Source organism: Dysidea avara, chromosome 15 (assembly GCF_963678975.1).
Source record: "Dysidea avara chromosome 15, odDysAvar1.4, whole genome shotgun sequence".
NCBI classification, from domain to species: Eukaryota; Metazoa; Porifera; class Demospongiae; order Dictyoceratida; family Dysideidae; genus Dysidea; species Dysidea avara.
In genome coordinates this window covers 6,045,496-6,066,893 of record NC_089286.1, presented here as the reverse complement: position 1 = coordinate 6,066,893, position 21,398 = coordinate 6,045,496, and the positions used below count along the sequence as shown (strand labels likewise).

At 38.2% G+C, this 21,398-nt stretch overlaps 2 protein-coding genes across 2 annotated transcripts; both read left to right on the top strand.

Moving 5' to 3' along the window:
• Window positions 1-670: 670 nt before the first annotated feature.
• LOC136245928 (ran-specific GTPase-activating protein-like) lies at window positions 671-2,590 on the top strand. Its single transcript, XM_066037380.1, has 3 exons — window positions 671-801; window positions 2,229-2,386; window positions 2,436-2,590. Coding segments are annotated over exons 1-3 (297 nt in total). The 5' UTR covers window positions 671-799; the 3' UTR covers window positions 2,573-2,590.
• Window positions 2,591-11,986: 9,396 nt separating this feature from the next.
• Window positions 11,987-12,724, top strand: LOC136245234 (ficolin-2-like). Its single transcript, XM_066036725.1, has one exon. It carries the CDS (start codon window positions 11,987-11,989, stop codon window positions 12,722-12,724), a length of 738 nt encoding a protein of 245 aa, XP_065892797.1.
• Window positions 12,725-21,398: the final 8,674 nt, after the last annotated feature.

The following is a 21,398-nucleotide window of genomic DNA, read 5'->3' as shown; positions in this document are numbered from 1 at the left end:
AATTCAACAATACAGCTTCACTCAAACTTTGACTTGAGGTATCTGGTTCAAACGAGTGAGGTTGCTCTGATTCAGCTACCTCCATCAGATTCACGCTCACAGATCCATCATTACGCACACTGTTATGGCTAAAACAAGGCGGATTTTCAGATCCACCTCCGCTAGTACCGCTTGAGGAGCCTCCTTTAGAAGCTCCTTCACTAACAACCGAATTCTGTGAGCCTCTGCTAGTGGTACAAAACAATTCGTTTAAAGTTTTCTGCCGAGACATAAAACAGCTCTTCGATAATTATCTAACACGTGTCACCATGTGCTAGCACCATGTGAGTTTTAACATATTTCACAGCATTTTAGCGCCTCTACAATTATTTCAAATAAACTGGGTATGCTTTCACTCAGTGTCTCCCTCGGTGTCTCCAATCAATATCGTCAGTCAGGGAAGACAATACATCAGCGAAAGTAGGATCACGTGATGTATTACTGTAAAATGGCTCCTGCTGGCAACTGAATAAGACCTGGCCTGTTCTCTATATGCATGGCCACAGACTAGGGGGCCCTGGCCCCTGTGGCCCCCCCTGTTCCTACGCCCCTGCCCTGTTTCCATAGTATTTCCTATTGATTTTTTTGTACATTGATTCTTGAAATGTATTTTAAGATGTCTTGTGTTACACACTGGGTGACATTTCATTTATAGGACGATGTTCCGGTGGAGAGTCCAGTGTTGACATTTGAGCCGGTGGTGAAGCTAGCTCCTGTGGAGGTGAAGACATTAGAAGAAAATGAGGAGGAAGTGTTTAAAATGTGAGCACTAGTTATAATGGAGACTGCTATACAATAATTGTAGTTCATTGATACTTGGGTACCATAAAGCCATTTGGAGTCCAGTTTCAACTCCTTTGTGTAAAGCACAAGTTCAGAGACTGATAACAAGAGTTTATAATGGTGTAGGGAGAGTGTCGAACTACGCTATACCTTGTGAAATATGAGCCGGTAAAGTCCTATGGCATTGTTCAAACGACTTTGTGATTTGTGTTGATTGGTAACTAATTATAAGTGCAGTGGGTACACCCATACATGTTGAGAGACTGAAGTAGTGTACTATCACACTATGCATTGAGGAACTAGTAGAAAGAGAAAAGACAAAGCCAACTAACCTGGAAAGCCATAGATATCAACATCATGGGTGACCTCTTAATAGGAGGTTTCATCATGGTCGCCATTTTCAAAGCATGATAGCCATAGGAATTCAATGTGGACCACCTGGCCAAGGTGTTAAATCTGAGCAAACAACAGTGGTCAGATTTACGAGAGAACACAAAGATGTGGGCTACTTTACAGGTTTCATTGGGTATAGCGAAGTTCGATACTCTCCCTACACCATTATAAACTCTTGCTGATAAGTGTAGTGAAAAATCCACACTATTATTGGCCATGTACCATTGGAAATTTCAAACATCACACAGTTAACAAACTTCTACCACTTCTTCTCTTGTATAACTACACCTTGTGTTAGAGCTTGTGTTAGAGCTTGTGTTAGAGCTTGTGTTAGAGCTTGTGTTAGAGCTTGTGTTAGAGCTTGTGTTAGAGCTTCATGTTTATCTGTATGAGCTTATCAACTATGATTAAGTACAAGAAACAAGTACAGGGATTTTTCTAGAAAATAAATTCAGGGGGGCAATCCGAGTTTTTCAGAAATTGAGGGGGGCAGAACTTAAATTAGGCTAAATTTGTTTTATTGTAGCTAGCTAGCCATCGACTAAATTTTATGATTTCAAATCAATTTATCATTGTTTCATCATTGGGCTGGTTGAGGCAGAGTTCAGGGGGCAAAATCATTTTCAGGGGGGGGGGGGGGGGGGGGAAATGCCCCCTTTGCCCCCCCCCTAGAAAAATCCCTGCAAGTATGCACCTTGATATACTTGTGCTTAGCAACCATACTCTGTAATATTAGGTCATTATTTTAAGTACTAGCCTTCCATTCTCCTCATCAAACTACCCAACCTTGAACATCACAGGGTTTGGGATAACAACTGCCCAGTGAACAGTTCAATGCCCAGTGAACAGTTCAATTTAATGCCTCAAGTTATGGTTATGCAATAGCTAACATGAACGTAAAGCTGTGAGCCCCTAAACTAAGGCCACCATTTGTAAGAGACAAAATTTAATTTTCCAATTGTGTCTATCTTTCAACATGTGTTAGTGTTACAACTTTCCTTTGGTTATCACAGGAGAGCTAAGCTGTTCAGGTTTGACACTAAGGAAGATCCTCCGGAGTGGAAGGAGCGTGGTGTGGGAGATATGAGGATTCTGAAGCACAAGAAGACTGGTACATATCGGATTGTCATGAGGAGAGAAAAGACGCACAAACTTTGTGCAAATCATCGATGTGAGTTGTAATGTTTACTGTGAACCATTCTGACTAACTGTTGCTATAGTAACTGCTGATTTGAAGTTGTTACCGAGTGCTGGTAGTGATCGTGCATGGGTATGGACAACTCAGGCTGACTTAGCTGATGAAGAGGCCAAACCAGAACAATTAGCAATAAGATTTGCTAATGCTGAGAGTAAGTGACTCTGCAGTTCTGCTATTTGCCATATTTGGTAAATAAGTGCCAGGATTAATTATGTCGGGCTTCCAGGACATTAATAGCCCCAGGCTGTTGTTTGCTTAACTATTTCACATGATAATCATTTAAAACAACATATAATCCAATCCCATGTTAAATGATTGAGCATGTTTTTGTTGAAGAGCTAAAGAAATCGAAGCTTTGAAAGAATAAATTCTAAAGTCTTTGGAAATAAATTCATCTAATCCAAAACAGCCAAGCTGTAAAAAAAGTGTGCGGCCCTCAGAAAGGCTATGGTGAAAAAAGATGTGAAATCCAAGGTGGCGGCCAAGAAATGGCTGTGATGGTAGGTTAGTGGTAAAAATTTTAATAATGACAATTCAGGTGAATTTTTGTGCCGCTTCACAAAAATTCACCTGAATTGTCGTTATTAAAATTTTTACCACTAACCTACCATCACAGCCATTTCTTGGCCGCCACCTTGGATTTCACATCTTTTTTCACCATAGCCTTTCTGAGGGCCGCACACTTTTTTTACAGCTTGGCTGTTTTGGATTAGATTTCATTTCTTTTTGTATTTGTATACCCCAAAGCCGGCCTATGGCCAGCTTTGGGACTTTTTTAACCTATGTTTTTTTCTTTACTACAGGAAGAAGAAAAGATGAAGTAGATGTACTTTAAATATTTTATCAGTAAATGTACAAATTATATATACTGTATAATACATATGTGACCGGATTTGCGAAAAGGGGTCCAATTTGCCAACTTTGACAATTGATAACTTCAGATTGGAAAGAGCTATTGCCTTGATATTTGGGCAGTGGTGAGCACCACTATAGCTGAATACATGGTGAAATGTTCAGGTTAATATGTTACTTGAACACTGAGTTATGGTCTCCAACATTTACGGAATTGGATGTGTGTGGAAGACCCCTTTTCGCAAATCCGGTCACATATATTGATTACAGAAATCTCCATGGTGGTTTCTTTGTAACTGAACACTCTACAAGGTGACTTCTTCTAATTGCTCTCTCTACAGGGTGAATTGTTTGTAGCTGAACGATCTACAAGGTAACTTCTTCTAGCTGATCTCTCTACAGGGTGATGTGTTTGTAGCTGAATTTTGTATAGGTGATTTGTTTGCAGCTGAGCTCTTTACAGAATGGTTTCTTTGTAGCTGAACTCTCTAAAAGGTAACTTCTTCTAACTGATCTTTCTACAGGGCAATTTGTTTCTGGCAGAATTTTCTACAGGGTGATTTCTTTGCAGCTGAACTCTCTACATGGTGGTTTCTTTGTAGCTGAACTATGTACAAGGTAATTTCTTCTAGCTGATCTCTCTACAGGGAGATTTGTTTGTAGCTGAACTATCTACAAGGTAACTTCTTATAGCTGATCTCTACAGGGTGATTTGTTCGTAGTTGAATTCTGTACAGGTGATTTGTTTGCAGCTGAGCTCTTTACAAAATGGTTTCTTTGTAGCTGAACTTTCTCCAAGGTAACTTCTTCTAACTGATCTTTCTACAGGGTGATTTGTTTGTAGCTGAACTATCTACAAGGTAATTTCTTCTAGCTGATCTCTCTACAGGGCGATTTGTTTGTAGCTGAATTCTGTACAAGTGATTTGTTTGCAGCTGAGCTCTTTACAGAATAGTTTCTTTGTAGCTGAACTCTCTACAGGGTAATTTGTTTGTAGCTGAAATCCCTACAAGGTAACTTCTTCTAGCGGATCTCTCTACAGGGTGATTTGTTTGTAGCTGAACTCTCTACAGGTGATTTGTTTGTAGCTGAACTCTACAAGGCGATACTTCTAGGTGATCTCTCTACAGGATTCCTTGTTTCTAACTGAACTCTCAACAGGGTGATCTGTTCATAGCTGAACTCTCTACAGGTGATTTGTTTGTAGCTGAACTCTCTACATGGTGGTTTCGTTGTAGCTGAACTCTCTACAAGGTAACTTCTTCTAGCTGATCTTTTTCACTGCATATTTGTTTGTAGCTGAGTTCTCTACAGGGTGATTTGTTTGCAGCTGAACTCTCTACATGGGAGTTTCATTGTAGCTGAACTCTCTACAATGTGACTTCTTCTAGCTGAACTCTCTACAGGGTGACTTGTTTCTAGCTGAACTCTCTACAGGTGATTTGTTTGCAGCTGAACTCTCTACATGGTGGTTTCTTTGTAGCTGAACTCTCTACAAGGTAACTTCTTCTAGCCGATCTTTCCACAAGGTGATTGAGTTTTTTGCAGCTGAACCCTTTACATGGTGGTTGCTCTGTAGCTGAACTCTCTAAAAGGTGACTTCTTCTAGCTGAACTCTCTACAGGATGATTTGTTTGCAGCTGGATTCTCTACGTGGTAGTTTCTTTGTAGCTGAACTCTCTACAATGTGACTTCTTCTAGCTGAACTCTCTACAGGGTGACTTGTTTTTAGCTGATCTCTCTACAGGGTGACTTGTTTTTAGCTGATCTCTCTACAGGGTGACTTGTTTCTAGCTGAACTCTCTACAGGTGATTTGTTTGCAGCTGAACTCTCTACATGGTGGTTTCTTTGTAGCTGAACTCTCTACAAGGTAACTTCTTCTAGCTGATCTTTCTACAGGGTGATTTGTTTGTAGCTGAATTCTCTACAGGGTGATTTATTTGCAGCTTAACTCTCTACAAGGTGACTTCTTCTAGCTGAACTCTCTACAGAGTGATTGATTTTTTTTGCAGCTGAACTCTCTACATGGTGGTTTCTTTGTAACTTAACTCTCTACAGGGTGATTTGTTTGTAGCTGAACTCTCTACAGGGTGATCTGTTCATAGCTGAACTCCCTATAAGGTAACTTCTTCTAGCTAATCTTTCTACAGGGCGATTTGTTTGTAGCTGAGTTCTCTACAGGGTGATTTGTTTGCAGCTGAACTCTACATGGTAGCTTCTTTGTAGCTCTACAATGTTACTTCTTCTAGCTGAACTCTCTACAAGGTGACTTGTTTCTAGCTGATCTCTCTACAGGGTGACTTGTTTCTAGCTGAACTCTCTACAGGTGATTTGTTTGCAGCTGAACTCTCTACATGATTGTTTCTTTATAGCTGAACTCTCTACAAGGTAATTTCTTCTAGCTGATCTCTCTACAGGCCGATTTGTTTGTAGCTGAACTCTCTACATGATGGTTTCTTTGTAGCTGAACTCTCTACAAGGTGATTTCTTCTATAGCTGATCTTTCTACAGGGTGATTTGTTTGTAGTTAAACTCTCTACACAATAGATTCTTTGTAGCTGAACTCTCTACAAGGTGATTTCTTCTATAGCTGATCTTTCTACAGGGTGATTTGTTTGTACCTGAACTATCTACATGATGGTTTCTTTGTAGCTGAACTCTCTACAAGGTAACTTCTTCTAGCTGATCTCTCTACAGGACAATTTGTTTGTACCTGAACTCTCACATGATTGTTTCTTTGAAGCTGAACTCTCTACGAGGTGATTTCTTCTAGCTGATCTTTCTACAGGGTGATTTGTTTGTAGCAGAACTCTCTACAAGGAAACTTCTTCTAGCTGATCTCTCTACAGGGAGATTTGTTCGTAGCTGAACTCTCTATACATGATTTGTTTGCGGCTGAATTCTCTACATGATGGTTTCTTTGTAGCTGAACTCTCTACAAGGTAACTTCTTCTAGCTGATCTCTTTACAGGGTGAATTGTTTGTAGCAGAACGATCTACAAGGTAACTTCTTCTTACTTATCTCTCTACAGGGTGATTTGTTTGTAGCTGAACTTTTTACAAGGAAACCTCTTTTAACTGAGCTCTGTACAGGGTGAATTGTTTGTAGCTGAACTATCTACAAGGTAACTTCTTCTAGCTGATCTCTCTACAGGATGATTTGTTTGTAGCTGAACTATCTACAAGGTAACTTCTTCTAGCTGATCTCTCTACAGGGTGATTTGTTTGTAGCTGAATTCTGTATAGGTGATTTGTTTGCAGCTGAGCTCTTTACAGAATGGTTTCTTTGTAGCTGAACTCTCTACAAGGTAACTTCTTCTAGCTGATGTATCTACAGGGTCACTAGTTTGTAGCTGAATTCTCTACATGGTGGTTTCTTTGTAACTGAAGTATCTACAAGGTGACATCTTCTAGCTGATCTTTCAACAGGGTGATTTGTTTGTATCTGAACTCTCTACAAGAAATCTTCTTCTAACTGATGTTTTAACAGGGTGAATTGTTTGTAGCTGAACTCTCTACAGGGTGATTTGTTTGTAGCTGATCTCTATACAGGTTACTTATTTCTAACTGATCTCTTGAATTCTGTTCAGGGTGACTGCTCTATTAGGATGACTGCTCTATTAGAGTATCTCGATCTCGCACTTGCTACACCAAGTTGGATTTCGTGTTATAACTCCGTGGCTTTAAGTCTGATTCTTCTACACCATTGAAGAGCCTTTCTAAGATGATAACTCCATCTGTACAGCGATTTTGAAAGCATTACCCCAAGCGGTTTACCTGGTAGGCGTGGCAAGCATAATAATAATAATAATAATAAAATAAAAATATTAAAAATTAGCTAATCTCGATTGCGTAATTGTTACACACTGTTGATTTTTTCGCTGTATCTTCCTGGTTTTTAGCTCGATTTCTTTCAAACCACAAAAGGTTTGAGGTTCAATAGTTAACCTATTCACCCACCGATTTTCAGCTTCTTCCCATACGCGGTTTACCCTGTAGGCGTGACAACATATTGGTGTTATTTTTCGTGCATAATCGCTCATAACTCTTTGTCTGTTTATGGTATTCCAGCCAAACTTGGTACCGAGATGCGCCTTTATACCCCCCTTCTGTGTGCCAAATTTCAAGGCAATCGGATAACGCGTTCGAGTTTTATAGCAGTTTTTGTAAGTGTGCGACAAGAAAAAGAAAAATAAGAAGAAGAAGAAGAAGAAGAAGAAGAAGAAAAAAAAAACGAAGAAACTCAGCCAATTTTTGAAGTCGCATATCTCGGGAACGCGCGAAGCGATTTCGCTCAAATTTGGAATGTAGAGTGCTGCAGTTGGGGGGCATGTCCACAGCAAAAATCGTCTTGTTTCATCAAGGAAGCACAGAGCTACGGAGGTGCGAAAATTGCGTTTTCTTTCTTCCTGTCAATATACTCACGGGTGTTACGCGCCGGCTTCTTGGGCCGCACGACACACTACCGTGTGTCTTGATTCACTTAAGTAGCTTTTATGTGGTGTTGACATGTGATGGATAACAGTATCATTACTGTGTTAAACAGTTGACCCAGAACGGGTCATTGTGGGGAAATGATGTCGCTAGTCAGCTACAGTTACAATCAAGCCAGTGACTGATTAAATTCGATTTCACTTGAGACTCTGCCAGTCTTCTCCAGCGCACAAATGGGGAGGATTATTTCATCAGTAAGTTAGTTTTGCAAGCGTGCATGTATCTTCATAATTTGTGATACAAACAACAAATTTCTGTGTATTTCTGGACTTCGAAATAACGTACTCTTCAAAATCAAAATTCAGATTTTACCATTGTTCCAAACCCCCTTCCATAAAAAGATACAAGCAAAAATTTGAGGTACTCTAATGAAGCAGTCAAATAAATACTCTAATAGAACAGTCACCATATACAGCACTTCCTCCACAGTTGCTGAGTACATGAAAACTGGCATCTACTCCATTCCATGGGCACTTTTAGCCACAAATAGCCAGCTAGAAATTTTGCAGATTGATCCTTTGTAGCCATTTTACTGTATACGTACTAATTTTTGAGGGACGTAATTTTTGTGGTTGCTTGGCTATCCAAAAAAATTTTCATCCTTTAAGCAAGGGCGGATACAGGGGGGAGGGTCAAAGGGGGCTCTTGACCCCCCCTCCAAAATTTTTTAGTATACCAAGATCGAGATATTCTAATAGAGCAGTCACTCTAATAAAGCAGTGACAGTACTAGAACAGTGTGTAGTGAGCTATTTAAGGATTTTTATGTACTTTATTAGCTATAAATGCGTGGTTGGTGAGGTGGGCAGTTATTGTCAGCTGGCTGTGACCTTTTTTTTTTTTGGTCTCACCTTATCAAACCAGAGACAATGTAGTGCCTCAGTTCATTTTTGACCCCCTTTCTATAAGTCTGGATCTGCCCCTGTTTAAGGTTACGGTATAGCCACGGGCAATCATACAAAATTTTGAATGCCTATCGATACTTTTGAGAAGCCCATAAAACCAGCCTAGTAGGGTGAAAAGTTTTAAATGAAGGTGAAGCCCTTCATATTTAATGTTTTATGTAGCTACAGTGTAGTTTGAGGCAGGTGGAACACTATAATTTGTTGTAGTAACACAGGTAAGCCAGCCCATACATTGCTCAGCTGGAGGCTCAGCTCCAGCTGTCACTACCATGTTTTTCCACCACTAAATACAGCAAAAGCTGTAGGCTCTATTGGCATTTCTGGGGCATAGTGATGCTGTATATTAAATTTATTAGGTCCTGTGGAAGTGTTTTTGGCGTGTTTCTTCCCAGTGACTCAGATACAAGCCTTCAAAGAGCTTGTTTCACTCGAAAAAACTACTAAAAGTTCAATAAAACGTCTATACATCCAGTAACTTAAAAAATCGCTTCCACAGGACCTAGATATTTTAGTTGCTTAATGACTTGTGTTGAAATTATAAGGATTCAGTAATCTGTTAGTCTGGTTTTTGGCGGCACATTTTTATAAAATATCGCTCTATTGTGGACCACACACCCAAGAACAGCAATTGTTCTACAGTAAAAACAAACAAGCACAATTAGTTGTGTTGCTAACACAACACAGTTGTTGAAATTATTTATCCCTGTTGGTTTAAGCAGGTTTTGTAATTTGTTCCGCCCACGCATTTTAAATTATTCCGTAACCTTAAATTTGACAATTATCAGGGTATAGGTAACCTCAAGTAATTCTCAAAAATAAAACCGTGAAATTTGTCATTCTATGAAAATTATGTACTTTGAAAATTTGTACATATATGATGAATGACAATTGTCTGATAACTAGTATGACCATCACTGATCCCTACAAGTCTTGATCAGTGCAGACCACTTAGAAAGAAAGTGTATTTATATATTTTACATATTATAGTGTACTAGTACTAGAGCTCGGTGGTGTTGAAATTTGAATACACGGTATTAGTAACAGGATAATATCGCGGTGTATTGGTATATAGTTAGCTTGTTATTGTAACTATTGCATCATTTCTTGGGCCTAGTATAATGCAGTGTGCATCCCAAAAACCAAATATATAGTTCAGTACAAGTAAGCATGTGTTGTAATGTGACAACCTCAAGTTTTTGTTTAGGGCATGTCTGCTAAACCATCAACAAATTGGATAATTATACACCAAAGGCTGGGTTAAAAGTAATCCTGTACCAGTATTTCGATATATCGGTTATCAAAGGCTGTCATGGTTTGATAATCCATTATGATAATTTATCATGATAAATGGTATTACCGATATATCGCAGAGCACTAACTAGTATTAAAAATTGAAGAAGTGATGAAAAGTAGTGAAACAAGAGATGAATGATAGTAATACAACATAGCTGGATGGGAAAATCCCTACATTGGCATGTTACAGTGGAACCCCTCTAAGACAGACTCCATTAGGGAAATGAAATATGTAGGGGTTTTCTAAAATTTTAAAATAATTAGTTTTAATGCACGAGACTAGACCAAGTGGTGGAGCAAGATGGGTTATGGTACCATGTGAACCATGATCAGTTTAATAGCAACAGAAGTGATGTTATTGATCATGAGTTACCAAAAAATGGTGTGTGGCCTCTACTACACACTATCCAGACAATTAGGCACCACAAAAATTTTATGCATGTTGTGAACAGAACTGACAAAGTTATGATTCGAACCTATTCATGCCAAACCAAACACAACAATTTACCCAGTCACCCGCCTACACATACTAACTTTTTAAGTTTACCACCACACTATGAAATTAATTTCATAAATTTATGGCTTATAGTAGTACTTGTATTACATAAATGAAATATCGGTGATATACACCACATAATCTACCTCATAATATCAGTGCTGATACTGATATCTAATCCAAAACAGCCAAGCTGTAAAAAAAGAGTGCGGCCCTCAAAAAGGCTATGGTGAAAAAAGATGTGAAATCCATACAGCTTTTTTTACACATCACTTGTTTTTGTATTTTTCTTGTACTGTTAATTGCACTGACAAAATCAGACCATATTTTATCAAAATGCTTCAAACAGCACACACCAAACCTGAGTGGTGTAAAGATAACCTAGTTCAGGTTCACTGGGTGACAATAGCATGCAGTGTATTGCATAGTCCCCAGAGGCTTTGCCTTTTCTTTTGGATGTGTGTTGTATGTAGTGTAGTAGCTATATCTGCCTCTATGTCTATATATGCATTCATATGCAGTGCTATACTGTAAACATTAATAATAAGGCATCAGTGAACATGCCTCCAAAATTTTTTTGAGATTTTAAGATTGAATTTTTGGCTACTTTTACCAATTTTTAAACTGTGAAACAACCAAACTAACTGCATGTAGGGCAAACATTGTGGTTTGGTATACTCTATTAAAGTAGTTACTTGACTGCTCTATTAGAGTATCTTGATCATTTTTGGGCTATGATGGATGCTACATAGTTAAATGCAATTGCTTGCATGCTACTGAAATACAGCAGTAGACTATATAGTGTTTTGCTATGATAAATTGTCAATACAGCAATAATAAGTGTTAAAATTAAAAAGGGGTTTCTGTCAAAACTACAGAAATCCACCTAGATCTGCCACTGCTGCATTAACTTGCAACATTAATTACATATAACTGTATATCAGAAAAGTATATAGTAACAACAGAGACACAGAACTTATCAATGGATGCAAATTATTAAAACAACCTAGATGATGAGAGTTGCTACTTTTTATGGTGAATTCCAGTAACTTCTAATGCTCAATCAACCACAATCATTGGTGTTTGCCACAAACTCTAATGATGTTCATCAGACACTGAATTGCTGCAATGCATATTTTTCCATATTTGGTTATATAACTCAACTGTGACATTGTGTAATATGTAGTTAATTACTGCATAATCAGACCACACATAATGCATAAAAAATAACAACTTATGTCCAGATTAACTAAAGTCAATGACCAATGAAATTACCCCAATCTACCATCTTGATTATTGACCATATATATGTACATTTTACACCACTCAGCTAATTACCTTACACTATTACAAATTTTATACTATTTATCTTTTACACTATTTATAATAATAAGTAACATATACTGACCATATATGTACAAGAAAGTATCACATTACCATATTAAGCTATATACATACCTACTACACATTGTCACTGTTAGTATAAAAGAGATCACATTGTGAGGTGATCACTAGTTCATTAGTAGCTCTACAATGACTACTACTACTACTATTACTACAATAATACTACTACTGGCTATTGGGATAATAGCAGTTCTAGCTGGATGTCCTAAGGCAAATGCTCCTATTGAAAGTTGCTGTTGTCTTGGCTTCAACACTAGTGTCTTCAACAAGAGGAAATCAGGAGTGTATACCATGGTCAATTTCTGTGAAGTGAAATGTTATAATGCAGAAGTGTATTGTGACACTATCAATGGAGGAGGAGGATGGTTAGTGGTACAGAGAAGACAAGATGGATCTGTTGATTTTAACAGGAACTGGGGTGAGTATGAAGATGGATTTGGTGAATTGACTGGAGAATTTTGGTATGGACTGAGAGCCCTCCATTGTCTCACTGGTCAAGGTGGTTGGGAAATGAGAATGGATATTAAATACAAAGATGGTAGAAGTGTCTTCCTCCATTATGAACAGTTTAAAGTTGCATCAGCTAAAGACAAGTACAAACTAACTGTTGGAGGATTCCAGGGGACCACTACTGATCCAATGGAGTATCACAATGGAATGAATTTCACCACTAAAGACAGTGACAATGATCAGTGGGGTAGGAATTGTGCAATAGAGAACTGGGGGTACAGTAGACCAGGTGGAGGATGGTGGTATAAAGGCTGTGAAGTTTTAATGCCAAACCACCTTTATAGTCACTTTGTAGATTTTTTAGCAAGGAGTTATTTTATTGAGATAAAGATCAGGCCACTCAATTGCAATATTTGACACATAGCTAACAATGTACTATCAGATAGTTACAGACCAAGCACATTTCCTAACTATATACATATGCTGACATTCATTTATCAAGTTGTGTGCTCATTACAATCATAAGCAAGTCTATATATACAAAAAGTTGTGTAAACATTTTTATACAATCGTATTGTAATGCTATTGCACATGCTGTATTAACTCAATTATTGTGTGGGTAAAATATCTACTGATCTGAAGAGATCTTGATAACCATATATGTTGGCTAATTTTGTAGCAATCAAACTTTGTTGAAATATACGAAACTGTCAATGATACTCACCAATGAAGACATTGCTTGTGTGACACATTATTTATGATAGGAAAATATGCAATCACATACTATACATATATTCATGTCAAAAAGCCAGTACAGTATGGTAGTAATGTAGATCAAGGATCATGGAGGTCTGTACTTTCTCATCATAAAAAAACCTATACCAGAAACCATGCAGCTTCACAATACTTTCACAGTGCCTTGGCTGTATTACCAGACCGAATTAAAACTGCCTTCAGTAAGACCTGAAATGATTCCAATAAGTTGTTACAAAAATTATCATGACAGTGGCACTGTATAGTAGGGATTATGAGGGTTTGCGCTTTTGCCAAAAAAAAATGGTTAGAAACTGGCAATACCTTCATGGCACCTTAGAATATGCATAGACAGGTCAGAGTGCCTTCAGTGCAACTTTAAACACTTCTCCTATAAAAAGCTATTGAAATTTTTATCTACTAGCTGACTGATGGACACCTTTAGACAAGCATAACTTTACAATGGCTATGGTATTGGGCTTGATTTTTGGGTGTCTTTTGGTATACTGCAATGCCATAGACTTTTGTCTTTGTCCTTCTTTGTGTCCAATCTTTTTTGCTGACAGTGCAAGGTGTTGATTTATGGTAGTATGCAATGGCTTCCTGTTCTGATTATTATTTTTTAATAGGTATTTTATGTGTTGAGTGGATTGATTGTGCAGCAGAGGTGCTTCTCATCCTATATTCTTCAATTATAAAGTGTTGAACATACACTGTATCTGAAATAATGGAACAATTTAAACTGTTGTGGAGGCTACAACTTTGTTGCATTATTTAAAATTGTATTTTCATTAATTCATTATAATTGAAGGGGTCAGTGGAAAAAGGGGGTAACCCACAATTTTGACAAAAACAAGTTATAGGGCTCACAGTGTAGTTTGTACAGCAAATCTCGCAATGCAGTGTGCCCTCGTTTTGCAGCGACAAGCGATTAAAAATTATGTGTATCACGTGAGTAGTTACATCACGTTCATGACTCAGCAGTTTTTAAAATTTGGTTGTTTCAAGATGGAGTCCGACAGCGATTCGTGCGCTACAAGTTTTGAGTCTCTTGTGGAACGAAGAAAAGGACGAAAGCGACTACAATATATTGATTCAGAATTATGGAAGAGAAAGAGAAGAAAGCTGAAAAAAGTCAGTGGTAAAGCGTACCAAACATACAAAGGAGAACAAAAAGACAAGAAAAGATTGGATTGCCTTCTTCGCTGTCACTGCAATTTTCGCTGCCCTTCGAAATTGTCTAGAAGTGAAAGAGAACGTATCTTTCGTGACTTTTATCATCTTGGAAGCCATGACAGCCAAAACAAGGGGGTGTCACTCAGGCTCTTGCTGTAGGTAGATCTGCGACTGCGGTCAAACTCTAAGTCAACGGGCAAGGCCACTAAATAGCTCTTACAGTGGGTCAAGGGTCAAGACGATACGGAAGGTTCGAAACCCACAATCGAAAACTATACGTAGCTATTATCAAGTTTACGGGATTATACGTAACTCACAAGAAGTAAGGATCTCCAAGAAGATGTTTTAAAGCTCCAACAGGCATTTCGCCGTAATTATAATGATTTTTCTCCAAGCTGCTGGTAGCACGCACTAAGAAAATATTATACTAGGTTACAAGCGCAGGTGCGTATAGGAAAATAGAGAAATAAGTGTAGGTCAAAAGTTCGACAAGAAACGCTCAAGTCACAGGTCAAAGACGATAAACGCTGCAAGTCAAGGGTCAGGGTGAAATTTTCTCTGGTCAAGACTTTGACCGCGGTCGCAGATCTACCTACAGCGTGAGCCGACATGACACCCCCTTGCACTGCCGTACAAAGATCTAGTGTAATCGATTCGAGAAAATAAACTTGGTACATTTAACACTTTATGACCTCATAGGCAGTAGGTTCTTAGCGTCATCTGGTTTCCTTCGTCACTTGTGAGTTGTGACTCCTGCCGCGGCAAGGTCCTTTGAGCGGGTCACTCTAGATTCGAAATGCTCTATCACGTGAGTAATCTAGGCTAAATATAGAAGTGTGTTTCTAATATTTTCGTTCGGTGGATTCACGAGTGAGTAGTCTCGTGCCCAGACCCCACCCACTGCGTTGAATAGGGTCTGGTGACTTACGCTATGTTTTTGGGCCCGCCGCCATATTGTTTACGTATTTGTATCCATAGCTGTAGTCGGTCATTTTCCTAGTTCTAGCCTATCAAATCGCGTTGTACCTGAATCAAGATGTCCGATTGGTCAGAAAAGAAAAATGGCGTAGGGCCCAAAACTCCTGCGAATGTCACCAGACCCTATTCAACGCAGTGGGTGGGGTCTGGGCACGAGACTAACGAGCGAGTTGATGTTGTGTGTGCGCGTTCACTACAACCCCTGGTGGTACCACGTAGTAGCGCACATAATTTATAGTAATTTGCGTGTCAGTTTACTATTGGTAAGCTTGTGACGGAGGTTTTTAAAAAAAACCACTACGGTGATGGAGGGGCCCCCCCCACCCTTTGCCCCCCCTTGGATACGCCTCTGGTTACAAAGTGAGTCTGATATTATCCTCTGTTTTAAGGATTGTTTGAAGAGAAGTTACATGTGGTAAAAATGATGTAACATTGCTCCATCTCCAACAACAGCTGATGAACATGGTATGGTGACAGGCTGAAATATCATCAACTTGTCTATAGACATGCACTAACATGCTATTTGATAGTCATTCTAATAACAACGAGGCTTAATTTAGTCTTTAGTAACTAGGATGCCATCATAATAAAAAGTTAATTATTTTTGGACATTTAACATGTTTTGATGTGTGTCATCTCATAAAGTATTTCTCATTAGTATAGACTAGCTATTAAAATATGACATAGTTTGTGTTGATTGTCACTAGTATACCACCTACCTACAGAGTGATCATCAGCCCACACAACATACTGGTCAGTGTAGTATGTAAAACATGTGCAGGTATGTAGGCAGGGGGGTTCAGATGGTTCAGGCAAACTCCTTTTTTTCAGTGGAAAAAAAGTTTAAATTAAAAATTACATTAAACTTAAGTAGGTATATGCATGCTCTAGCGGGATATAGTTGATTTCTTAAAACCAGATGGTGACGTCTAAATTGATAGCACTTGTGAATTTGGTCCCTTTCCCATAACATTGTTCAACTACTGGCACTGCTTGAAGGTTCTTAGTTTAGTAATTTGTTAAGCTGCTTTACTGTAGTTGTACCAATAGTACAGTGTCAGTAACTTTAAGTATATGGAACATAATTGTTTTACTAAGTTTTAAACTCTCAGTAAAACATCAGTGAATGCGGGTTTACTGTAAAACTACTAAAATAACAAACAATTAACTGCTCCATATACTGGGGATATACCACTCTAGTAAACTAAGAAGCTTCAAGCAGTGTGGAGACCTGGTATGGTGGTAGTCTATCCATTGAAATTTCAGCTATCTAACTTCTGTTAGTGCAAGTATAGTTATTCTATTAGAGCAATTTACAATTTATTTTGTTCAATCAAATCCACAGGTTATTAAGGACTATCTAGCTATCTGAACACAGGGTGGTCCACAAGGGTTGAAGTTCCATGGTACAGCTTTGGTGTTTCCATGTTCACTCATCTATACACAAGTCCCCACATACCAATATTTGCATAGCATAGTTCCGTCGCTGGTTGTCTCTATTGCTACTAGCTTTCATTATTATATGAACATTTAAAGTGTATTTGTGCACATCAACATTGCAAGTGGTCATCAGTGTGGTAGATATTCTTCTATCCAAATGCGACATTTAGGTCAGTGCAATCCAAGGCATTCTTGTACAATGGAAGGCATGAAAAGGTCAGAGAGGAAAAGGATCTGGAGATAGTAATTAATACTGAATTAAAATTTCACTCTCAATGTTCAGCAGTAGTAAATAAAGCTATAGTCCACTAAATAGTACTAAGTCTATTTAGGAAGAGTTTAACTGTGGAGATGTTTATCAGTGTATACATTCATTTTGGAATATGGGAATCTGATATGGGGGCCCTGTTACAAGACTGATATGTATGAGTAAGAATACTTAACTGAAAGACACCAGAATTGTTTATCCTATATAAGAGCATTCAGACTACACAGCAAAATTACAAGCACTACAATACAGGAGATACAGCGATGACATGATAGATAAGGTACTAAGAATAATAAGAAAATGTTATGAGCTTGAATTATGTCACAAATAAATAAATAGAATTAACTAATGTGTATATTAAGCTAAACGGTGTGGGTCTTGACACTATACAATCTGGAGTTAGTACAACTCCTCCTTCACTCTTCTTTACACTTTAAAAGATGATAAAAATAAGTTAGCTGGATTCTTGTCAATAATTATCCATTAGGAGTATTACATCACGTAGATTACCTGGGTGAGAGTGAGTAATGGTAGTGTAGATCTTTGTATTGTCAGCACTTTATTAAGGGTGAGAGATCATTAATGTAAACAGTAAAAAAGATGACTCAAGAACAGATCCCTGTGGTATTCCGTACCATGTCACACCAATGAATTGGTAAAACAGTTGAGCCTATCTATCAGCATGTCAAATATCATACAGTACGATAGTAGACCACAAAGGAGTAGGTGTGGCCCACGAAATAACATCACCCAAAAACCAGCCTCAATTTTCCCAGACTACGATGAGGCAGTATTAGTTAGGTAAAACTAAGCCCAAACAAACTTTCAGATCAACCCGAAATGCTTTCAACAAGTTGCTACGGAATTTTAAAAAAATATTTCAGATGCGGTATGCATAGGATCACCAGTCATAGTAATTATTTAATAAACAAGTACACAGAAAAAATTGGAATTTTCAACTAGAGTAGGGACCATAGCACATCGATAAAAAGTACTGAAACAAGCTGGAGTAGCTAGTGCACAATATTAAATCACAGTAAAACAATACGAAGTGTTATATCCCTACTGTGCTAAAGATACCATAATAAAAATGCACAGTAGGATATAACACTTCTTATTGTTTTACTGTGATTTAATATCGTGCACTGCTCCAGTTTGTTTCAGTACTTTTTATCAATGTGCTATGGTCCCTATTCTAGCAAAATTTTTTGTGTACTTGTAGTAGCTAGAATGGATATATAAAAATGTATAATAGACCACTTATGCTAATAGAAAATTCAGCCACTACAATTAGTTTGGTGCTGTGTTCCAGATGACTGAAATAAATCACTATACATGTCATTGATGTGACAGTGACAGTGACAGTGACTTTGTAATACAGTGGAACCTGTCTATAATGGTCACCTTGGGACCAGATATATCTGGCCTTTATATACAGGTGGCTGTTATAGAGAAAACCTGTATAAGGTGGTCAGCAGCATTTTAGTGGCTATGGCCGTTATAAATGAGTGATTATTATTAAGAGGCTCGCGCCAACCGCAATGCAGTAATACTTTAGTACAGAAAGGACAAGGTGAGCTTGTTATGAATGTTGGTTATAGCTATTGAATACGTTTAAGCAATGAAGCCTGATAGGTTATATAGTATTCATTGAAAGGCAGGAAGTGTGATAATTGTGCATTAATTGAAACGGTGACGTGGTGCCAGACAGTTGGCTTAACAAGCCACCATAAAAGGTAGCAACCGCTATATGAAAGAAAAAGTTACGTATACAGTGATTCATAGGCGAATTCTTGGTTGGCCGTTATACGCGTTATACAGGTGACCGCTTAATGCAGACAACAATGCATACATTTGTATGGGAAAATATTTGGGACCTCGTGTCCATGGCCGTTATGCAGAGGTGACCGCTTAATCCAGGTGACCGTAACACAGGTTCCACTGTAATAACATTTCCTGCAAAATGTGATTAAGTACTCACTTATTTGTATATGTCAGTCTGGACTAGCTACGTAGTTCCAAGTTTATTATTTTAATGGATAGTCTGCCACCATACCATGCAATATCTGTAAAAATATTAATTTAATGAGTTAAGGAAATGTTGTTTGTGGTTTGTCATTGATACACTAGCTTTATATGACTAAGGGAAAGTTTGTTGATAATATTTTGTTTATAATTTTGGAGATACAATTAAGTTATTTGATAAAATTACATTTTGGATTGATGGATGATATTTAAAATTTTTATTTGATATTTTTTAAGTTAAACCCAACACATTTAGCAGAGTTGTTCTCCATGTGAGAGTACACAACACAAAAACCATTCCTCCTAAAAAAATACTCAACGTACTGTACAATACATACAGTAAGTAGCTAGCTATGTGCAATAACAACAATGCAGCAACTAATTAGAACAGAGTGTATATAGACGTGTGTGTGTGTGTGCATACAGCTTCACCGGGATATTTTTTGTACGTACCTCACACTACTCACAGGATGATCCGGTATAAATCATTCCACAATATTCCTTTCGGAGGATCCAGGTTTATCACGAGTCTTTGTATTCTTGTTGTAGATAGCCTAACAACATTCTCCAGGTAAGAAAGGAGATTTAAACTGATAGCCATCAGCACACTGTCCATCAGTAGCCATTACCACCTCCTGAGTGAAGATTGCTGCTATAGTGGCAATCATGCACTAACAACATTTTCAGCAGCATAATACTCACACATTATGAAGCTGAAGTATTGGCCATGGGTTCTACCTGCTGCAACAGCAGTTGATTTGTTCTAAAAAGATTTTATGAGTTAATTAAGGAAATGCTAATTTGTGGTTGTGTTTGTTTATACTTACAGTGTAAGACTATAAGGGGAACTTTGAAAGCACTTGGTGTGTAGATCAAGACACACGATAGTGTGTCGTGCGGCCCAAGAAGCCGGCGCGCCACACCGTGAGTATATTTACAGGAAGAAAGTAAACGCGATTTTCACACCTTTGTAGCTCCGTGATTCCTTATCCTATTGAAACTAAAGTTGCTACAGACATTCCGGCTAGGTAGGGGAATCCACATACCAAATTTGAAGAAAATCGCTCCAGCCATTTCCGAGATACGAGCGGCCAAAGTTTGGGTTTTTTTTCTTCTTTTCGCACACTTTGCAAAATTCGCAATAAAACACGAATGCGTGCTTGGATCGGGCTGAAATTTGGCACACTTAAAGGGCTCATTAAGGCGAATCTCAGTACCAAGTTTGGTAGGAATCCGATGAACATTCACGGAGTTATGACCAATTATTTGCATACAATAAGGTCGAAGGTCTGTCACGCCCACAGGGTAAACCGCTTGAAGGAATGAGCTGAAAATTGCTATGTAGATGGAGTAACTATCGTAGGAGTGCCTTTTTGTGGTTTGAAAGGAATCCAGTTAAAGGCCATCGAGATATGACACAAAACCCAACCTATGTCACAATTACGCGATCGACTTTTATGAATAAAAAAACTATTAGTTCTCACGCCTACCAGCCAAACCGCTTAGAACAGTGAGCTGAAAATCGGTGTGTAGCTGAAATAATTATCATAGAAAGTCCTTGCAGTAGTACAGAAGAATCGGATTACAAACCACTGAGTTGTGATTCCAAAGCAAACTACGTGTAGCATATGCGAGATCGAGATACTCTAATAGAACAGTCACCCTAATAAAGCATTCAGCTACGTTTATAACTTACTCCATTATAGAATTATATGGCATTGCAAGTTATTCTGTAGGGAGTTCAACTACAAACAGTTAATCTTATAGACAATTCAGCTACAAGCAAGTCATCCTGTAGAGAGTTCAGCTACAAATATGTTGCTGTAGAGATTCAGAACATTATAAGTCACACTGAAGAGAATTCAACTATAAACAAGTCACCTTGTAGAGAGTTCAGCTACAACAAGTCACTCTGTAGAGAATTCAGCTACAAACAAGTCACTGCGTAAAGGGTAAAAGCTACCTAGTAGAGAGTTCATCTAGATCAACTACAAACAAGTTACTTTATGCAATGTTCAGCTACAAGTAAGTCACTCTGTAGAGAGTTCAGCTACAAACAAGTCACCGTGGAGAGAGAGTTCAGCAACCAATCAAACAACCACCATGTAAAAGAGTTCAGCTATACAAACAAGATATAACTCTATAGAGAGATCAGGTAGAAACTTAACAGATCACACTGTAGAGAGTTCAGCTAGAAACCAGTCATCTAGACTGAGTAGAGAGATCAACTAGAAATATCACCTTGTAGAGAGTTCAAATCACCCTGCAGATAGTTCAGCTACAAACAAATCACCCTATAGAGAGATCAGCTAGAAGAAGTCACCTTGTAAAGAGTTTAGCTACAAAGAAACTACCATGTAGAGAATTCAGCTATGAACAGATCATCCTGTCGAGAGTTCAGCTAAAAACAAGTCATCCTGTAGAGAGATCAACTAAAAGAAGTTACCTTGT

Excerpts from the sequence above, each read along its gene's own strand:
- LOC136245234 (XM_066036725.1), top strand. The coding sequence starts at position 11,987 with ATGACTACTACTACTACTATTACTACAATAATACTACTACTGGCTATT.
- LOC136245928 (XM_066037380.1), top strand. Across the intron at positions 2,387-2,435 it reads ACTTTGTGCAAATCATCGAT|TAACTGCTGATTTGAAGTTG; the intron begins GTGAGTTGTAAT and ends CTGTTGCTATAG.